A 13,770-nucleotide genomic window follows, 5' to 3' on the forward strand; every position below is an offset into this window, starting at 1 on the left:
ACCTCGGCCAGAGGTTACAGGAAATGATCCCAACTGCAATCGCCTTCCGCAGAGAGGAAATGTTTTCTCTCTCGCATCAGAGATGCCGATTCGGGCTGGCCCAGGAGGTCAGACTCTGTATTTTACTTTTTTTTTCTTCTTTTTATTTTGGGTCATACCCGGAGATGCACTGGGGTTATTCCTGGCTCTGCACTCAGGAATTCCTCCTGGCCGTGCTCAGGGGACCCTACGGGATGCCGGGGATCGAACCTGGGTCGTCCGCGTGCCAGGCAAACGCCCTCCCCACTGTGCTATCGCTCCAGCCCCTGTATTTTATTTTTTTAAATTTGGGGCCACGCCTAGAGATGCTTGGGGATCGCTCCTGGAGGGGCGCCAGGGACCCTGTGGGGTGCTGGGGGTCGAACCCGGGTCTGCCTTGTGCCAGGTGAGTGTCCTCCCCGCGGTGCTATCTCTCTGACCCCCAGGGGGCGCACTTTTCTGCCCTTCACTTTTGTGCTCTGTTTGCTGCTGGCTTTGGGTATCAGCCTTGAACCCAGGGCCAGAGAAAGATGAGAACGTGCCTTCCAGGTCATCTTCCTTCATCGCCCACCGCCCAATTCCGGTGGCAGGAAGGAACTTTCTGGACCCTCTCTGGTGACTGATGGGGCACTCACGGCCCCCCGGGGGGGGCAGGGAAGCTGCGTCCAGCCCTGGGTTCACGGGGTTGGGGTCTTGCACTGATGCAAGACAGAAGAGACATATTTGCTTCTTGTTGACCGATGGGGGCCAGCCTGTCTTCAGCGCACCGCCTGTAAAGGACAATCTGGATGTCCAAAGGGTGATGGGCTGAGCAAAGGTCCTGTGGTCGGCTGTATTTGTTGATACTGGGTTTCTCTTTCTAGACATATCTTTGCCCTCCCACTACCTCTGTTTTCAGTAACTTTAGTTGCACTTGCTGGATTTTTTTTTTTTTTGGTGGTGTGGGTGGGAAAGCTGGGGCCACTCACAGCAGTGCTCAGGGCTTACTCCTGGCTCTGTGCTCAGGCATCCCTGCTGGTGGGCTTGGGGGACCCTTCAGGGTGCTGGGGATTGACTCAGTGGCTGCAAGCAAGGCCAGCCCCCTGCCGCCCCCCGCACTCTCGCTCCATCCATGTTTATTCTGAGGCTGGAGACGGGGCCTTATGCAGGGGGCGGTGTCTCTGAGCCTTTTCCTGACTGTTTGGCTGTGAACTTAAATAGCGAAAGTTTATCTTAGGACCGGAGTGATAGGACAGTGGGGGAGGGCGTTTGCCTGGCACGCGGCCGGCCCGGGTTCGATCCCCAGCATCCCAGAGGGTCCCCCGAGCACTGCCAGGAGTGATTCCTGAGTGCAGAGCCAGGAGTCAGCCCTGAGCATCGCCGAGTAGGACCCAAAAAAGAAAAAAAGAAAGTCCATCTTGGGGCTGGAGCAATAGCACAGTGGGGAGGAGGGCGTTTGCCTTGCACGCGGCCAACCCGGGTTCGATTCCCAGCATCCCAGAGGGTCCCCTGAGCACCGCCAGGGGTGATTCCTGAGCGCAGAGTCAGGAGAAACCCCTGAGCATCGCCGGGTGTGACCCAAAAAGCAAGAAAAAAAAAGTCCATTTTAGGGCCCGGAGAAAGCACGCAGGGGTCACGCGTGACCTGCACGGCGGGGCCCAGGGTTCCAGCCCACAAACTGGGTGTGGCTGCACCCCCGAGCACTGAAGCGTCAGCCCAGAACAACGGAGGCTGGGCTGGGAATTGCAGCGAAGGCTCGCAGGCCCCCTGGGGCTCCCCGGCACCCGGGTGTGGTCTGCAAGGCGAGCCCCGGTCTCCAGCTGCGGGTAACGTGCAGGGGTGCTGGGGGGGGGGGGGGACGGCGGCTTCCGAGGCGGCAGCGCTGAGTGTCCCCATCTCTGACACTTTCACTTCTCCCCACACGATCCGCGCGCCCCGGGTCCCTGGAGCCACCTGGCCCCGGTGGAAAATGTGACTGGGGGCATATTTTGGGCTGAGGACCACCCCCTCCGGGCCCGCGGCGGCTGCAGGGCTGAGGGGTGAGGGGCGGGCGGCTTCTCCTTCCACCCCACCCAGGCGCTCGGGAGGGAGGCGGTGGGCGGGAGGGGAGCCTGGAGCGGGCTGAGCGCCCCCCGGGAAGCAGGGCAGGGGCAGCCGGCCCTGCCCCTTCCCCATCCTCTGCTCCTGCCTGGAGTCGCCCCAGCACCTGGGATGCGCCGCCCCAGCGGGGGCTGATGGTCCAGCCCCGTCCGTGGCCTGCGGGCTCCTCTCCTCCTCCTCCTCCTCCTCTTCCTCCTCTTCCTCCTCCGCCTCCTCTCCCATCCCTTCTTCCTCCTCCCCCTTCCTCCTCCTCCTCTTCCTCCTCTTCCTCCTCCTCCTCCTCCTCTCCCATCTCTTCCTCCTCCTCCTCTTCCTCCTCTTCCTCTTCCTCCTCTTCCTCCTCCTCCTCTTCCTCCTCTTCCTCCTCCTCCTCCTCTCCCATCTCTTCCTCCTCCTCCTCTTCCTCCTCTTCCTCCTCCTCCTCTTCCTCCTCCTCCTCTTCCTCCTCCTCCTCCTCTCCCATCTCTTCTTCTTCCTCCTCCTCTTCCTCCTCCTCCTCCTCTCCCATCTCTTCTTCCTTCTCCTCCTCCTCCTCTTCCTCCTCCTCCACCTCTTCCTCCTCCTCCCCTTCCTCCTCCTCCTCCTCTTCTTCCCCTTCCTCCTCCTCCTCCTCCCCTTCCTCCTCCTCTTCTTCCTCCTCTTCCTCCTCCTCCTCCCCTTCCTCCTCCTCTTCTTCCTCCTCCTCCTATTCCTCTTCTTCCTCCTCCTCCTTTTTCTCTTCCTCCTCCTCCTCCTCCTCTTCTTCCTCCTCTTCCTCCTCCTCCTCCTCTTCCTCCTCCTCCCCTTCCTCCTCCTCCTCTTCTTCCCCTTCCTCCTCCTCTTCCTCCTCCTCCTCTTTCTCTTCCTCCTCCTCCTCCTCCTCTTCTTCCTCCTCTTCCTCTTCCACCTCCTCTTCCTCCTCCTCCACCTCTTCCTCCTCCTCCCCTTCCTCCTCCTCTTCCTCCTCCTCCTCATCTTTCCTCCTCCTCCTCTTCCTCCTCGTCCTCCTCCTGATCGTCCTTCTCCTGCTCCTCTTCCTCCTCCTCCTCCTCTTCCTCCTTCTCCTCCTCTTCCTCCTCTTCCTCTTCCACCTCCTCTTCCTCCTCCTCCACCTCTTCCTCCTCCTCCCCTTCCTCCTCCTCCTCTTCTTCCCCTTCCTCCTCCTCTTCCTCCTCCTCCTCATCTTTCCTCCTCCTCCTCCTCGTCCTCCTCCTGATCGTCCTTCTCCTGCTCCTCTTCCTCCTCCTCTTCCTCCTCCTCCTCCTCCTCCCCAACTAAGACCACAGAAATGAGCTAAGAGCATGGAAACGTTTGAGCCCCCCTCCGAGGGGACTCTTCCCCTGGCCCCGCTGCCCCCACTGTGTGTCTGTGGAGCCTTGGCACACATCAGGCCAGACCCTGACCCCTCCCCACGGCTCCCCCGGATTCCTGCGCCTTCCAGTCCTTTCTGGCACCTTCCAGCCTCCACTCTCCACTGGGAGGTAATGTGGGGGCCCGAGCTGGGGCGGGGGTGTTCCTGGGTGGTGCCTGGGGGTGCAGAGAGCCGGGGCCGGGCGTCCAGGTGCAGAGCAGGTGCGGGCAGAGAACCAATCAGGCCGGCGGTTGGACTCACTTCCCCTTCTGCCTCCCCGGGGTGGCCTGTCTGCGGCTGGGGACCCCAGCACAGCCACCATGAGGCCCTTGGGCATCACCCGTGCCCTGCTCTGGGCCGCGCGCTTGCTGCTGGGTGAGTGGGCGTCAGGGTCAGGGCGGGCACTCGCCGGACGCAGGAAGGTGGACGGCCTCTGGCGGGCGGCGGGGGGTCGGGGTGGGGGGCTGCCCTTTGAGGGGAGACTCGTGGCTGTTGGCAGCGGCGAGAGCCCCCCCGCCCGCCTCAGCCTGGTCGGCTTCTCTGGGACCCTCCGCCCCTGCAGCCACCGGCCTGGACATGCTGTCGTGTGACGGGCCCCCCGGGAACGAGGACTGCGTCCCCCCGGCCCCCAGCGACACCCCAGTGCGCGGCTACACCTTCAGCCAGCCCTTCCACCTGGTGGTCGCCTACGGTGAGTCCTGGCCACTCGGCCCTGCTCCCCGCTGGGACCCCAGAAAGCACAGGGGTCCCTGGGGTGACCCCAGCTCTCGCCCCCGACAGACTGGCTGGCCCTGCAGGGCCCGGTCGGGCCCGTGTTTGAGGGGGACACACTGGTGCTGCGCTGTCAGGCCTGGCAGGACTGGCCACTGGCCCACGTAACCTTCTACCGCGACGGCGCTGCCCTGGGCCCGCCCGACTCCGCCCGGGAGCTGACCATCCCCACTGCACAGCTGGGCGACAGTGGACGCTACCACTGCAGCGGCGTCTTCCAGAGCCCCGGCCGGCCTGGGACCCCCGAAACGGCCTCGGCTGTGGCCATCGTCGTCCGAGGTGAGGTGGACGGGGACAGCTGCCCCTGGGACCCTGGGGCTGCCGGAGGGACGCCAGGCAGTGTCCTGCTACCCTCCAATCACCTCTCAGCAGTCACCAATGGGCATCGGGACTGTGATCGGTGTCCCTCAATTTTGGGTCTTTCTAGACCTTTCTGCCTACAGAGAGAGAGAGAGAGAGAGAGAGAGAGAGAGAGAGAGAGAGATTCTGGCGGGCGGAGTCAGGGCTGGTGGCCGTTTCCTCGCGCCTCTGGGGTGGACGGAGGTGCCGAGGGTCCCACCCTGTGCTTCTCCCCAGAGCTGTTCCCAGAACCCACCCTCAGGGCCACCCCCCCTGAGCCCGCGGAGGGCGACTCCGTGACCCTGAGCTGCCAAACGACGCTGTCCCCGCTGAAGTCCGCCCGGCACCTGCTTTTCTCCTTCTACGGGCCCGGCGGGGCCGAGCGGGGTCCCGGGAACTCCCCGGAATTCCACGTCCCCCAGGCGCGCGCGGGCACCTACTGGTGTGAGGCGGCCACGGAGGACGGGCACGTGAGGAAGCGGAGCGCCAGGCTGGGGCTCCGGGTGCGAGGTGAGTGCGGGAGCTGCAGGGGTCAGAGGGGCGTGGGTGGGTGAGGCCCCAGGACAGGGTCACAGCTGGATCGGGGGTGCGGTCAGTGTGGACAGTCCAAGTCCCCAAGGTACCCCCGAGGGAGGCTGCCCGTGCCCCGAGTTGCAGAGAGGAGCAGCTTAAAGCTTCAAGTCTGGGGCTGGAGCGATAGCACAGCCGGGAGGGTGTTTGCCGACCCGGGTTCGACTCCCAGCATCCCATGGGGTCCCCTGAGCACCGCCAGGAGTGATTCCTGAGTGCAGAGCCAGGAGGAAGCCTTGAGCATCGCTGGGTGTGACCCACTGTCGCACTGTCCACCCATTGTTCATCGATTTGCTCGAGCGGGCACCAGTCACGTCTCCATGGTGAGATTTGTTGTGACTGTGTTTGGCATCTCGAAGACGCCACGGGGAGCTTGCCAGGCTCTGCCGTGCGGGCGAGATACTCTCGGTAGCTGGCCGGGCTCTCCGAGAGGGGCCGAGGAATCGAACCCGGGTCGCCCGCGTGCAAGGCAAACGCCCCTACCCGCCAGGTGCAAAAAAAATATAAAAGCTTAAAGTCAGGTTGTGAAAGTCGGGAAGGGACGCGGGTCCCTCTTGGGGGTCCCAGACACCAAGGGTGGGGACAGGAAAATCACACCAGGTCAGGAGTGTTTCTTTTTTCTCTCATTTGTGTGTGTGAAGCCCCCAACTCCCAGGAGCCTTGATTCACCCTAGCAGTATTTTTTGGGGGGCCAGAACCCAGTCTCTGGGATCCTGTGATAGCCTAGCTCAGATTTATTTATTGCTGGTTTTGGTGCTCAGGGTCGGTTCCTGGCTCTGTGCTTAGGGCTGACTCCTGGCTCTGTGCTCAGGGATCACTCCCGGCTCTGTGCTCAGGGCTGACTCCCGGCTCTGCGCTCAGGGCTCACTCCTGGCAGTACTCAGGGGACCCTTTGGTGATGCTGGAGATCGAACCCAGGAACTTCCCAGCTGGGGGACCTGCTGGTGGGCCCGGAACCAGGCTCACCCCTCCCTCTGTCCCCTGCCCACCCCCAGGCCCAGCTAACGTGTCTGCAGCCACCGAAGCCGAGGACTTCCCAGGACCCAAGCGCTCTGGGGGCACCCCAGCCTCCAAGGACCCCAGGGCCTCCCCCCCGCGGGGCCCCGACCCCCACCTGCACCACCGTTTGGGGGTCCTCCTCCAGCAGATGGGGGACGTCAAAGCACTCCTGGGCCACCTGCTGGTGGAGCTCAGGGAGCTGTCGGCGCGGCTAGGGGAGCCCCCCGCGGCGCCCAGAACCCAGAAGCAGTGAGGCCCACCCCAGCCAGCCGCCCCGTTCTCGGCTCAGAACCGCGTTTCCTGTTCCTCTTTTCGGTTTATTTTGACGGGCCGAGGATGGAATCCAGACACGCTAGGGGCCGGCCGGGCGCCGTCCTCACATTCAGCTCGGCAGTGCAGAGCCGCGGAGGGGAGTGGGGGTACTCTGCCACCTGGCATGGGGTGGCAGCGTGGAATGGGGTCCCCTTAATAAATGGTGTGATCCACTGGACTGACACTCTTTTCGTTTTGTTTTGTTTTGGGGTCCCACCCGGCGATGCTCAGGGCTGACTCCTGGCTCTGCACTGAGGAATCACTCCTGGCGGTGCTCGGGGGACCCTATGGGATGCTGGGAATCGAACCCGGGTCGGCTGCGTGCAAGGCAAACGCCCTCCCCGCTGTGCTGCCACTCCAGCCCCAAGGGCTGATGCTCTAGACATCTCCTGGGGTCCCAGAGAGCCCCCCGATCTTTAAGACGTTGTTCCCTTGTAACTAGCATTTGAAAACTCACACAGGGGCCCCCTAATATCCCAGAGGGGAGGGCGTTGGCCTGGCACACGGCCGACCCGGGTTCGATCCCCGGCATCCCATAGAGTCCCCCAAGGACCACCAGGAGTAATTCCTGAGTGCAGAGCCAGGAGGAACCCCTGGGCATCGCCAGGTGTGACCCCAAAACAAAATAATCAATTCAAAACTTCACATGAAGGGGTCTGGGGGTTGGCTGAACACAGGGGGTGTCCTCAGCTGGACCCAGCACCACCAGGTGTGGTCTCACACACACACACACACACACACACACACACACACAACTTTTTTTGCCCTCACCACCAACAGCACCGGAAAAGTCTTTATTTATGGGCCAGCTATGAAGACCACCCCTGATTCTCAGGCTCCCGGGCTCCTGCATCTTAGCTGAAGACCCCCAAGGGCACGGCCAGCCCCACCGCGCCAGAGGCAGCCTAGATGGGGCGCCAGTGCCCTGGGGCAGGGGAAGAGCCGCCTGGGGGGTGACCATCCCCCTAAGTCCAGCTCTGCCCAGGTGCCCGGGGAGGCGGGGCCTCTGACTAGGGCCGGAGCCGAGCTCCGATGGAAAATGCATTAAGTATTAACGTGGGGTTCGGGCTCCCCGAGGCCCCGGAGCGAGCTGGCCTCCTTGCAGACACTTGGTTCCTGCCCAGGTGAGGGTTGGGGCTCCGGGGTGTCGTGTCGGGGCAGGAGGAAGGAAGGAAGGAAGGATGGGGAACCCCAGCAAGGTCGTGGGGGGACAGCGGGCTGATGGATGAGCTTGAGGGAGCTGGGCTGCCCGCAGGGACGAGGGGGAACCCCCTGCCACCCCGGCGTCCCTGAAATGGGGTCAGGGAGGAGGCAGGGAACGGCCGAGGGGGACCAGAAGGACTTGAGCTGCCTCCTCGGGCTGGGGTGGGGAGCTGGTGACGTGAGGGTCACCCCCAGCCTAGACCTGCAATCCGGTCACTGCAAGTCTGTCTCAGGACCTGGGACTCTGCAGCCCCCGTGGCCTCTCTGCAGACCACCCCGCGACCCCCAGCAGCAGCGATGTGGGTGTTGGCTGGCCTCGTGCTCCTGAGTGAGTTGGGGGCCAGGCTGGGGGTGTGCACGCCCTCCCTGGTCCCAGCAGCGCCTGATCAGTGGGGGGCGGGGGTGGGGGTGGGGGGTGTGGTCAGGACGCCCCCCACTCCCCCACCCCCAACTCAACTCGCTTCTCCCCCTTCTGCTTCCCAGCTGCAGCCGAAGGGCAAGGTGGTGAGTCCCTGCGCCCCTGTTACCCGCCAGCCCACCCTGGGGCGTCCTGTGACTCAGTTTCCCCGCAGTTGGGGGTGGGGCGGAGGCGGGCCCGGGGGTCCCTCAGCGCAGCGCTCTCTGCCCGGGTCCAGCGATTCTGGAGAAGCCGGTGCTGACCGTGCACCCGCCCTGGGCCACCATCTTCCGGGGCGAGAGCGTGACCCTGCACTGCGCCGGCCACCACGCCCTGATCCTGGAGCCGCGGCCCATCAGGACCCTCTGGTACCGCGGTCACCTGCTGCTGCCGGCGCACACGAGGACCCTCGAGGTGCAGGCCCCCGGGGTGTACCGCTGCCAGACGCGGGGCGCCCCGGTCAGCGACCCTGTCCACCTCTCGGTGTCCAACGGTGAGTGCCCCCGGCCCCCTCGCCCTCCTGCAGGGGCGAGTGGGGCAGTGGCCAGGCAGGGCGCCCGGAGGGAAAGGCGCATGGGACCCGGGCAGGGGCCCCCCGGGCTGGCTGCTGGGGGTGCCCACGCTGGCTGGTGAGCGCCAGTGGCCAGTCCCCGACTGGGTCTGGCTTGGCCCCTGTCCACTGCGGGGCTGAATCCCGCGGGGCGAGCAGCTCACGGGAACAGCCGGTGCTGACCATTGGCCCCGGGGCTGCGCTGCCCCAGAGGGGGCTGCAGACCCCCAGCGGGACGGAGTCCGGCCGGGCCACGGCACCGACCCAGCTGGCCAGTCTGTCCTCAGGGCGCAATGGCCCTGCAGGGGGTGAGACGGGCACAGCCAGGCGCGCGCGCGGGGCAGCAGGGGTGGCCGCGGCCGGCAGGTTCCGGCGGGTGCAGGGACTGACCGCGCGCGTCTGTGGTCGGTGTCCATTGACTCGGCCCTGGGGGACCCCGGCACCGGGCTGGGGGGGCGCGGAGGGGGGCTCCGTGCCTGTTGGGGCGGCGGTGAAGGTTTGGGGCCGTCCTGGGGGTGGTCCCGGGGTGGGGGCCAGCCCGGAGTGAGCGAGCCGCCCCCCCGGCCCCCCAGACTGGCTGATCCTGCAGGCGCCCCCCGCCGCGGTGTTCGAGGGGGACCCCCTGGTGCTGCGCTGCCGGGCGCGCGCCGACCGGCCGGTCCAGCGGCTCCACTTCTACCACGAGGGCCGCGCCGTGCGCTACTACCCCGCGGGCGCCAACTACACGGTGGCCCAGGCGCGCGCCGGCGACAGCGGCCACTACCAGTGCTCGGGCACCATGCGCATCCCCGCCGAGGGCGCGGCCGAGAGCGCGCCGCTCTTCTCCGCCAGGGTGGCCGTGCGCGTGCAAGGTGCGGCGCCGACCGCGGGGGCGGGGCGGGGCGGGACCCCATCCCCGGGTGCCCCTCCCCGCGCCCCTTCCCTGCGCCGCCGCCCCGCGCCCCCTCCCCACGCCCCCATCCCCGCGCACCCCTCTCCACGCCCTCCTCCCCGCGCCCCCTCCCCAAGCCCTCCTCCCCAAGCCCCCATCCCCGCGCCCCTTCCCCGCGCCGCCTCCCCGCGCCCCGCGCCCTCATCCAGGCGCCCCCTCCCCACGCCCTCCTCCCCGCATCCCTTCCCTGCGCCGCCGCCCCGCGCCCCCTCCCCACGCCCCCATCCCCGCGCACCCCTCTCCACGCCCTCCTCCCCGCGCCCCCTCCCCAAGCCCTCCTCCCCACGTCCCTTCCCTGCACCGCCTCCCCGCGCCCCCTCCCCAAGCCCTCCTCCCCAAGCCCCCATCCCCGCGCCCCTTCCCCGCGCCGCCTCCCCGCGCCCTGCGCCCTCATCCAGGCGCCCCCTCCCCAAGCCCTCTTTCCCGCGCCCCCATCCCCGCGCACCCCTCTCCACGCCCTCCTCCCCGCGCCCCCTCCCCACGCCCTCCTCCCCGCGCCCCTTCTCCGCGCCCCCTTCCACGCCCCCTCCCCGCGCCCTCCTCCCCGCGCCCCCCTCCCCGCGATCCCGCGCCCCTCCCCGCAGCGCCCCCCCCCTCGGCCCGCAGAGCTGTTCCCCGCGCCCGTGCTGCGCGCCGCCGGCCCGGGCCCCGCGGGCGGCCTGGTGCTGCGCTGCGACACGCGCCCGCACCCGCGCCGACGCGCCACGACGCTGCTCTTCGCCTTCTACCGCCGCGGCCGCGCCCTGCGCCCCTTCGGACCCGCGCCCGAGCTGACGGTCCCCGCGCGCCCCGCGCCCGACCTGGGCGCCTACTGGTGCGAGGCGGCCACGGCCTCGCGCAGCGTGCGCAAGCGCAGCCCCTGGACGCCGCCCGGCGCCGGTGAGCGCCCCCCGCCCGCCCCTGCGCCCCTGCGCCCCCTCTCTCGTAGCCCCTGCGCCTCTCTCTCCTCGCCCCTGTGCCCCCTCTCTCCTCGCCCCTGCGCCCCTCTCTCGTCGCCCCTGCGCCCCCTCCCCGCGCCCCTGCACCCCTCTCTCCCCGCCCCTGCGCCCCTCTCCCCTCGCCCCTGCGCCCCTCTCTCGTCGCCCCTGTGCCCCTCTCTCCTCGCCCCTGCGCCCCTCTCTCCTCGCCCCTGCACCCCTCTCTCGTAGCCCCTGCGCCCCTCTCCCCTCGCCCCTGCGCCCCTCTCTCCTCGCCCCTGCGCCCCCTCCCCTCGCCCCTGCGCCCCTCTCCTCACCCCTGCATCCCTCTCTCCTCGCCCCTGCGCCCCTCTCTCCCCGCCCCTGCGCCCCCTCCCCTCGCCCCTGCGCCCCTCTCTCGTCGCCCCTGCGCCCCTCTCTCCTCGCCCCTGCGCCCCCTCTCTCCCCGCCCCTGCGCCCCCTCCCCTCGCCCCTGCGCCCCTGCGCCCCTCTCTCCTCGCCCCTGCGCCCCCTCCCCTCGCCCCTGCGCCCCTCTCCTCACCCCTGCATCCCTCTCTCCTCGCCCCTGCGCCCCTCTCTCCCCGCCCCTGCGCCCCCTCCCCTCGCCCCTGCGCCCCTCTCTCGTCGCCCCTGCGCCCCTCTCTCCTCGCCCCTGCGCCCCCTCTCTCCCCGCCCCTGCGCCCCCTCCCCTCGCCCCTGCGCCCCTCTCTCGTAGCCCCTGCACCCCTCTCTCCTCGCCCCTGCGCCCCTCTCCTCGCCCCTGCGCCCCTCTCTCCTCACCCCTGCGTCCCCCTCCCCTCGCCCCTGCGCCCCTCTCTCCCCGCCCCTGCGCCCCCTGCCCTCGCCCCTGCGCCCCCTCCCCTCGCCCCTGCGCCCCCTCCCCTCGCCCCTGCGCCCCCTCCCCTCGCCCCTGCGCCCCTCTCCCCTCGCCCCTGCGCCCCTCTCTCGTAGCCCCTGCGCCCCTCTCCCCTCGCCCCTGCGCCCCCTCCCCTCGCCCCTGCGCCCCCTCTCTCCCCGCCCCTGCGCCCCTCTCCTTGCCCCTGCGCCCCCTCCCCTCGCCCCTGCACCCCTCTCTCCCCGCCCCTGCGCCCCTCTCTCCTCGCCCCTGCGCCCCCTCTCTCCCCGCCCCTGCACCCCTCTCTCGTAGCCCCTGCGCCCCTGCGCCCCCTCCCCTCGCCCCTGTGCCCCTGTCTCCCCGCCCCTGCGCCCCTCTCCCCTCGCCCCTGCGCCCTTCTCCTCGCCCCTGCGCCCCCTCTCTCCTCACCCCTGCGCCCCTCTCTCCTCGCCCCTGCGCCCCCCTCTCCTCGCCCCTGCGCCCCTCCCCTCGCCCCTGCGCCCCCTCTCTCCCCGCCCCTGCGCCCCTCTCTCCCCGCCCCTGCGCCCCTCTCTCATCGCCCCTGCGCCCCTCTCTCATCGCCCCTGTGCCCCTCTCTCGTAGCCCCTGCGCCCCCTCTCTCCCCGCCCCTGCGCCCCTCTCTCCTCGCCCCTGCGCCCCCTCTCATCGCCACTGCGCCCCTCTCTCCTCACCCCTGCATCCCTCTCTCCTCACCCCTGCGCCCCTCTCTCCTCACCCCTGCGCCCCTCTCTCCTCGCCCCTGCGCCCCTCTCTCCTCGCCCCTGCATCCCTCCCCTCACCCTGCGCCTCTCTCCCACCCCTGCACTCCTCTCTCCACACCCCTGCATCCCTCTCCCCACCCCTGCATCCCTCTATCCTCACCCCTGCACCCCTCTCCTCACCCTTGCACCTCTCTCTACACCCCTGCACCCTTCTCCACCCCTATGCCCCTTTCTCCACCCCTGCATCCCCTCACCCCAACCCTGCACACCCTTCTCCTCACCCTTGTGCCCCCTCTTTCCCCAGCCCTGCCCCTCTCTCCCCTACCCTGCATTCCTCCTTCACCCCTGCACCCTCTCTCTACCTTGTTTCTGTACCCCTTCCACCCTGCCCCTGTACCCCTGCTTCCCCTGCCCCTACCACCACCCTGTGGTTCCAGCTGGGTCCCCTCGTGTCCTTCACAGATTATCCTGGGGATGAGGCCCCCACATCTGCCCCAGCTGCGGTGCCTGGGGCCATGGAGCTGCCTACCAGAAAGCCCCCCGGGTCCCAATGGGCAGCGGTGGTCCCCTCTGTCCCCAGCGCCACGCCTGCAGCAGGCCAGGCCCCCATGGCCGGGCCCTCCACCTGTGCCCCGCAGGGACCGCCTGGGGCTCTGGGCGTGGACTCCACGCTGCTCCTGCGTGAGATGCGGGTGCTCCAGGGCCTCCTGGGGCGCGTCCTGCAGGAGCTCCAGGGCGCCGTCCCCCAGCAGCCTACAGAGGCCCCCGGGACCCCCGCGGCCTCTGCTGCTTTGGGGGGGCTGAGCCCGCTTCCTGCCTCTCCCTCCCTGGGCCCCCCAAGCCACCTCTGTGGTTCCAGCTGTGCTGTGGCTGATGCCGACGCCGAATAAAGCGGCAACGTCCTGTCCCCCAGAGTCTGCAGCTCCTCCTCCTTGATGAGGACGTGTGTGTGCGTGTGTGGTGGGGGGAGAGTCGGGTGCCGCCCCCAGGCCTCACCCCTACCCAGGGGGCTGCCGCTGTCTGTCAGCTGCCTGGGGGCTGAGTGCAGGCGCCAGTGGCGCTTGGGGCCACTAACTCATCATTCTCAACATCTGGCTCCACCTTGGGGTCAGGGGGCCCTCTCTCCTCACCCCTGCGCCCCTCTCTCCTCACCCCTGCGCCCCTCTCTCCTCACCCCTGCGCCCCTCTCTCCTCACCCCTGCGCCCCTCTCTCCTCACCCCTGCGCCCCTCTCCCCACCCCTGCACCCCTCTCTCCTCAGCCCTGTGCCCCCTCTCCTCGCCCCTGCTCCCCTCTCTCCTCAACCCTGCGCTCCTCTCCTCACCCCTGCGCCCCCTCTCCTCACCTGCGCCCCTCTCCTCACCTGCGCCCCTCTCTCCTCACCCCTGCACCCCTCTCTCCTCACCCCTGCACCCATATCCTCACTCCTGCACCTCTCTCCCACCCCTGCGCCCCTCTCTCCTCACCCCTGCGCCCCTCTCTCCTCACCCCTGCGCCCCTCTCCCCACCCCTGCACCCCTCTCTCCTCAGCCCTGTGCCCCCTCTCCTCGCCCCTGCTCCCCTCTCTCCTCAACCCTGCGCTCCTCTCCTCACCCCTGCGCCCCCTCTCCTCACCTGCGCCCCTCTCTCCTCACCCCTGCACCCCTCTCTCCTCACCCCTGCACCCATATCCTCACTCCTGCACCTCTCTCTCCCACCCCTGTGCCTCTCTCCTCACCCCTGCACCCCTCTCTCCTCACCTCTGCGCCCCTCTCTCCTCAACCCTGTGCCCCTCTCTCCTCGCCCCTGCACCCCTCTC

At 68.5% G+C, this 13,770-nt stretch overlaps 2 protein-coding genes across 2 annotated transcripts; both read left to right on the plus strand.

Annotated features, from left to right (window-relative positions):
- Positions 1-313: 313 nt before the first annotated feature.
- On the plus strand, positions 314-6,556 carry FCRLA (Fc receptor like A). Its single transcript, XM_056137764.1, has 5 exons — positions 314-424; positions 3,954-4,118; positions 4,208-4,477; positions 4,775-5,047; positions 6,103-6,556. The coding sequence occupies exons 2-5, from the start codon at positions 4,004-4,006 to the stop codon at positions 6,357-6,359; spliced, it is 915 nt and encodes a 304-aa protein (XP_055993739.1). The 5' UTR covers positions 314-424; positions 3,954-4,003; the 3' UTR covers positions 6,360-6,556.
- Positions 6,557-7,918: 1,362 nt separating this feature from the next.
- FCRLB (Fc receptor like B) lies at positions 7,919-12,863 on the plus strand. Its single transcript, XM_056137826.1, has 5 exons — positions 7,919-7,949; positions 8,257-8,511; positions 9,141-9,419; positions 10,106-10,378; positions 12,568-12,863. The coding sequence occupies exons 1-5, from the start codon at positions 7,919-7,921 to the stop codon at positions 12,861-12,863; spliced, it is 1,134 nt and encodes a 377-aa protein (XP_055993801.1).
- The last annotated feature ends 907 nt before the right edge of the window (positions 12,864-13,770 follow it).

This window comes from Sorex fumeus, unplaced genomic scaffold (genome assembly GCF_029834395.1).
Source record: "Sorex fumeus unplaced genomic scaffold, SorFum_2.1 ptg000127l, whole genome shotgun sequence".
Taxonomy (NCBI): domain Eukaryota; kingdom Metazoa; phylum Chordata; class Mammalia; order Eulipotyphla; family Soricidae; genus Sorex; species Sorex fumeus.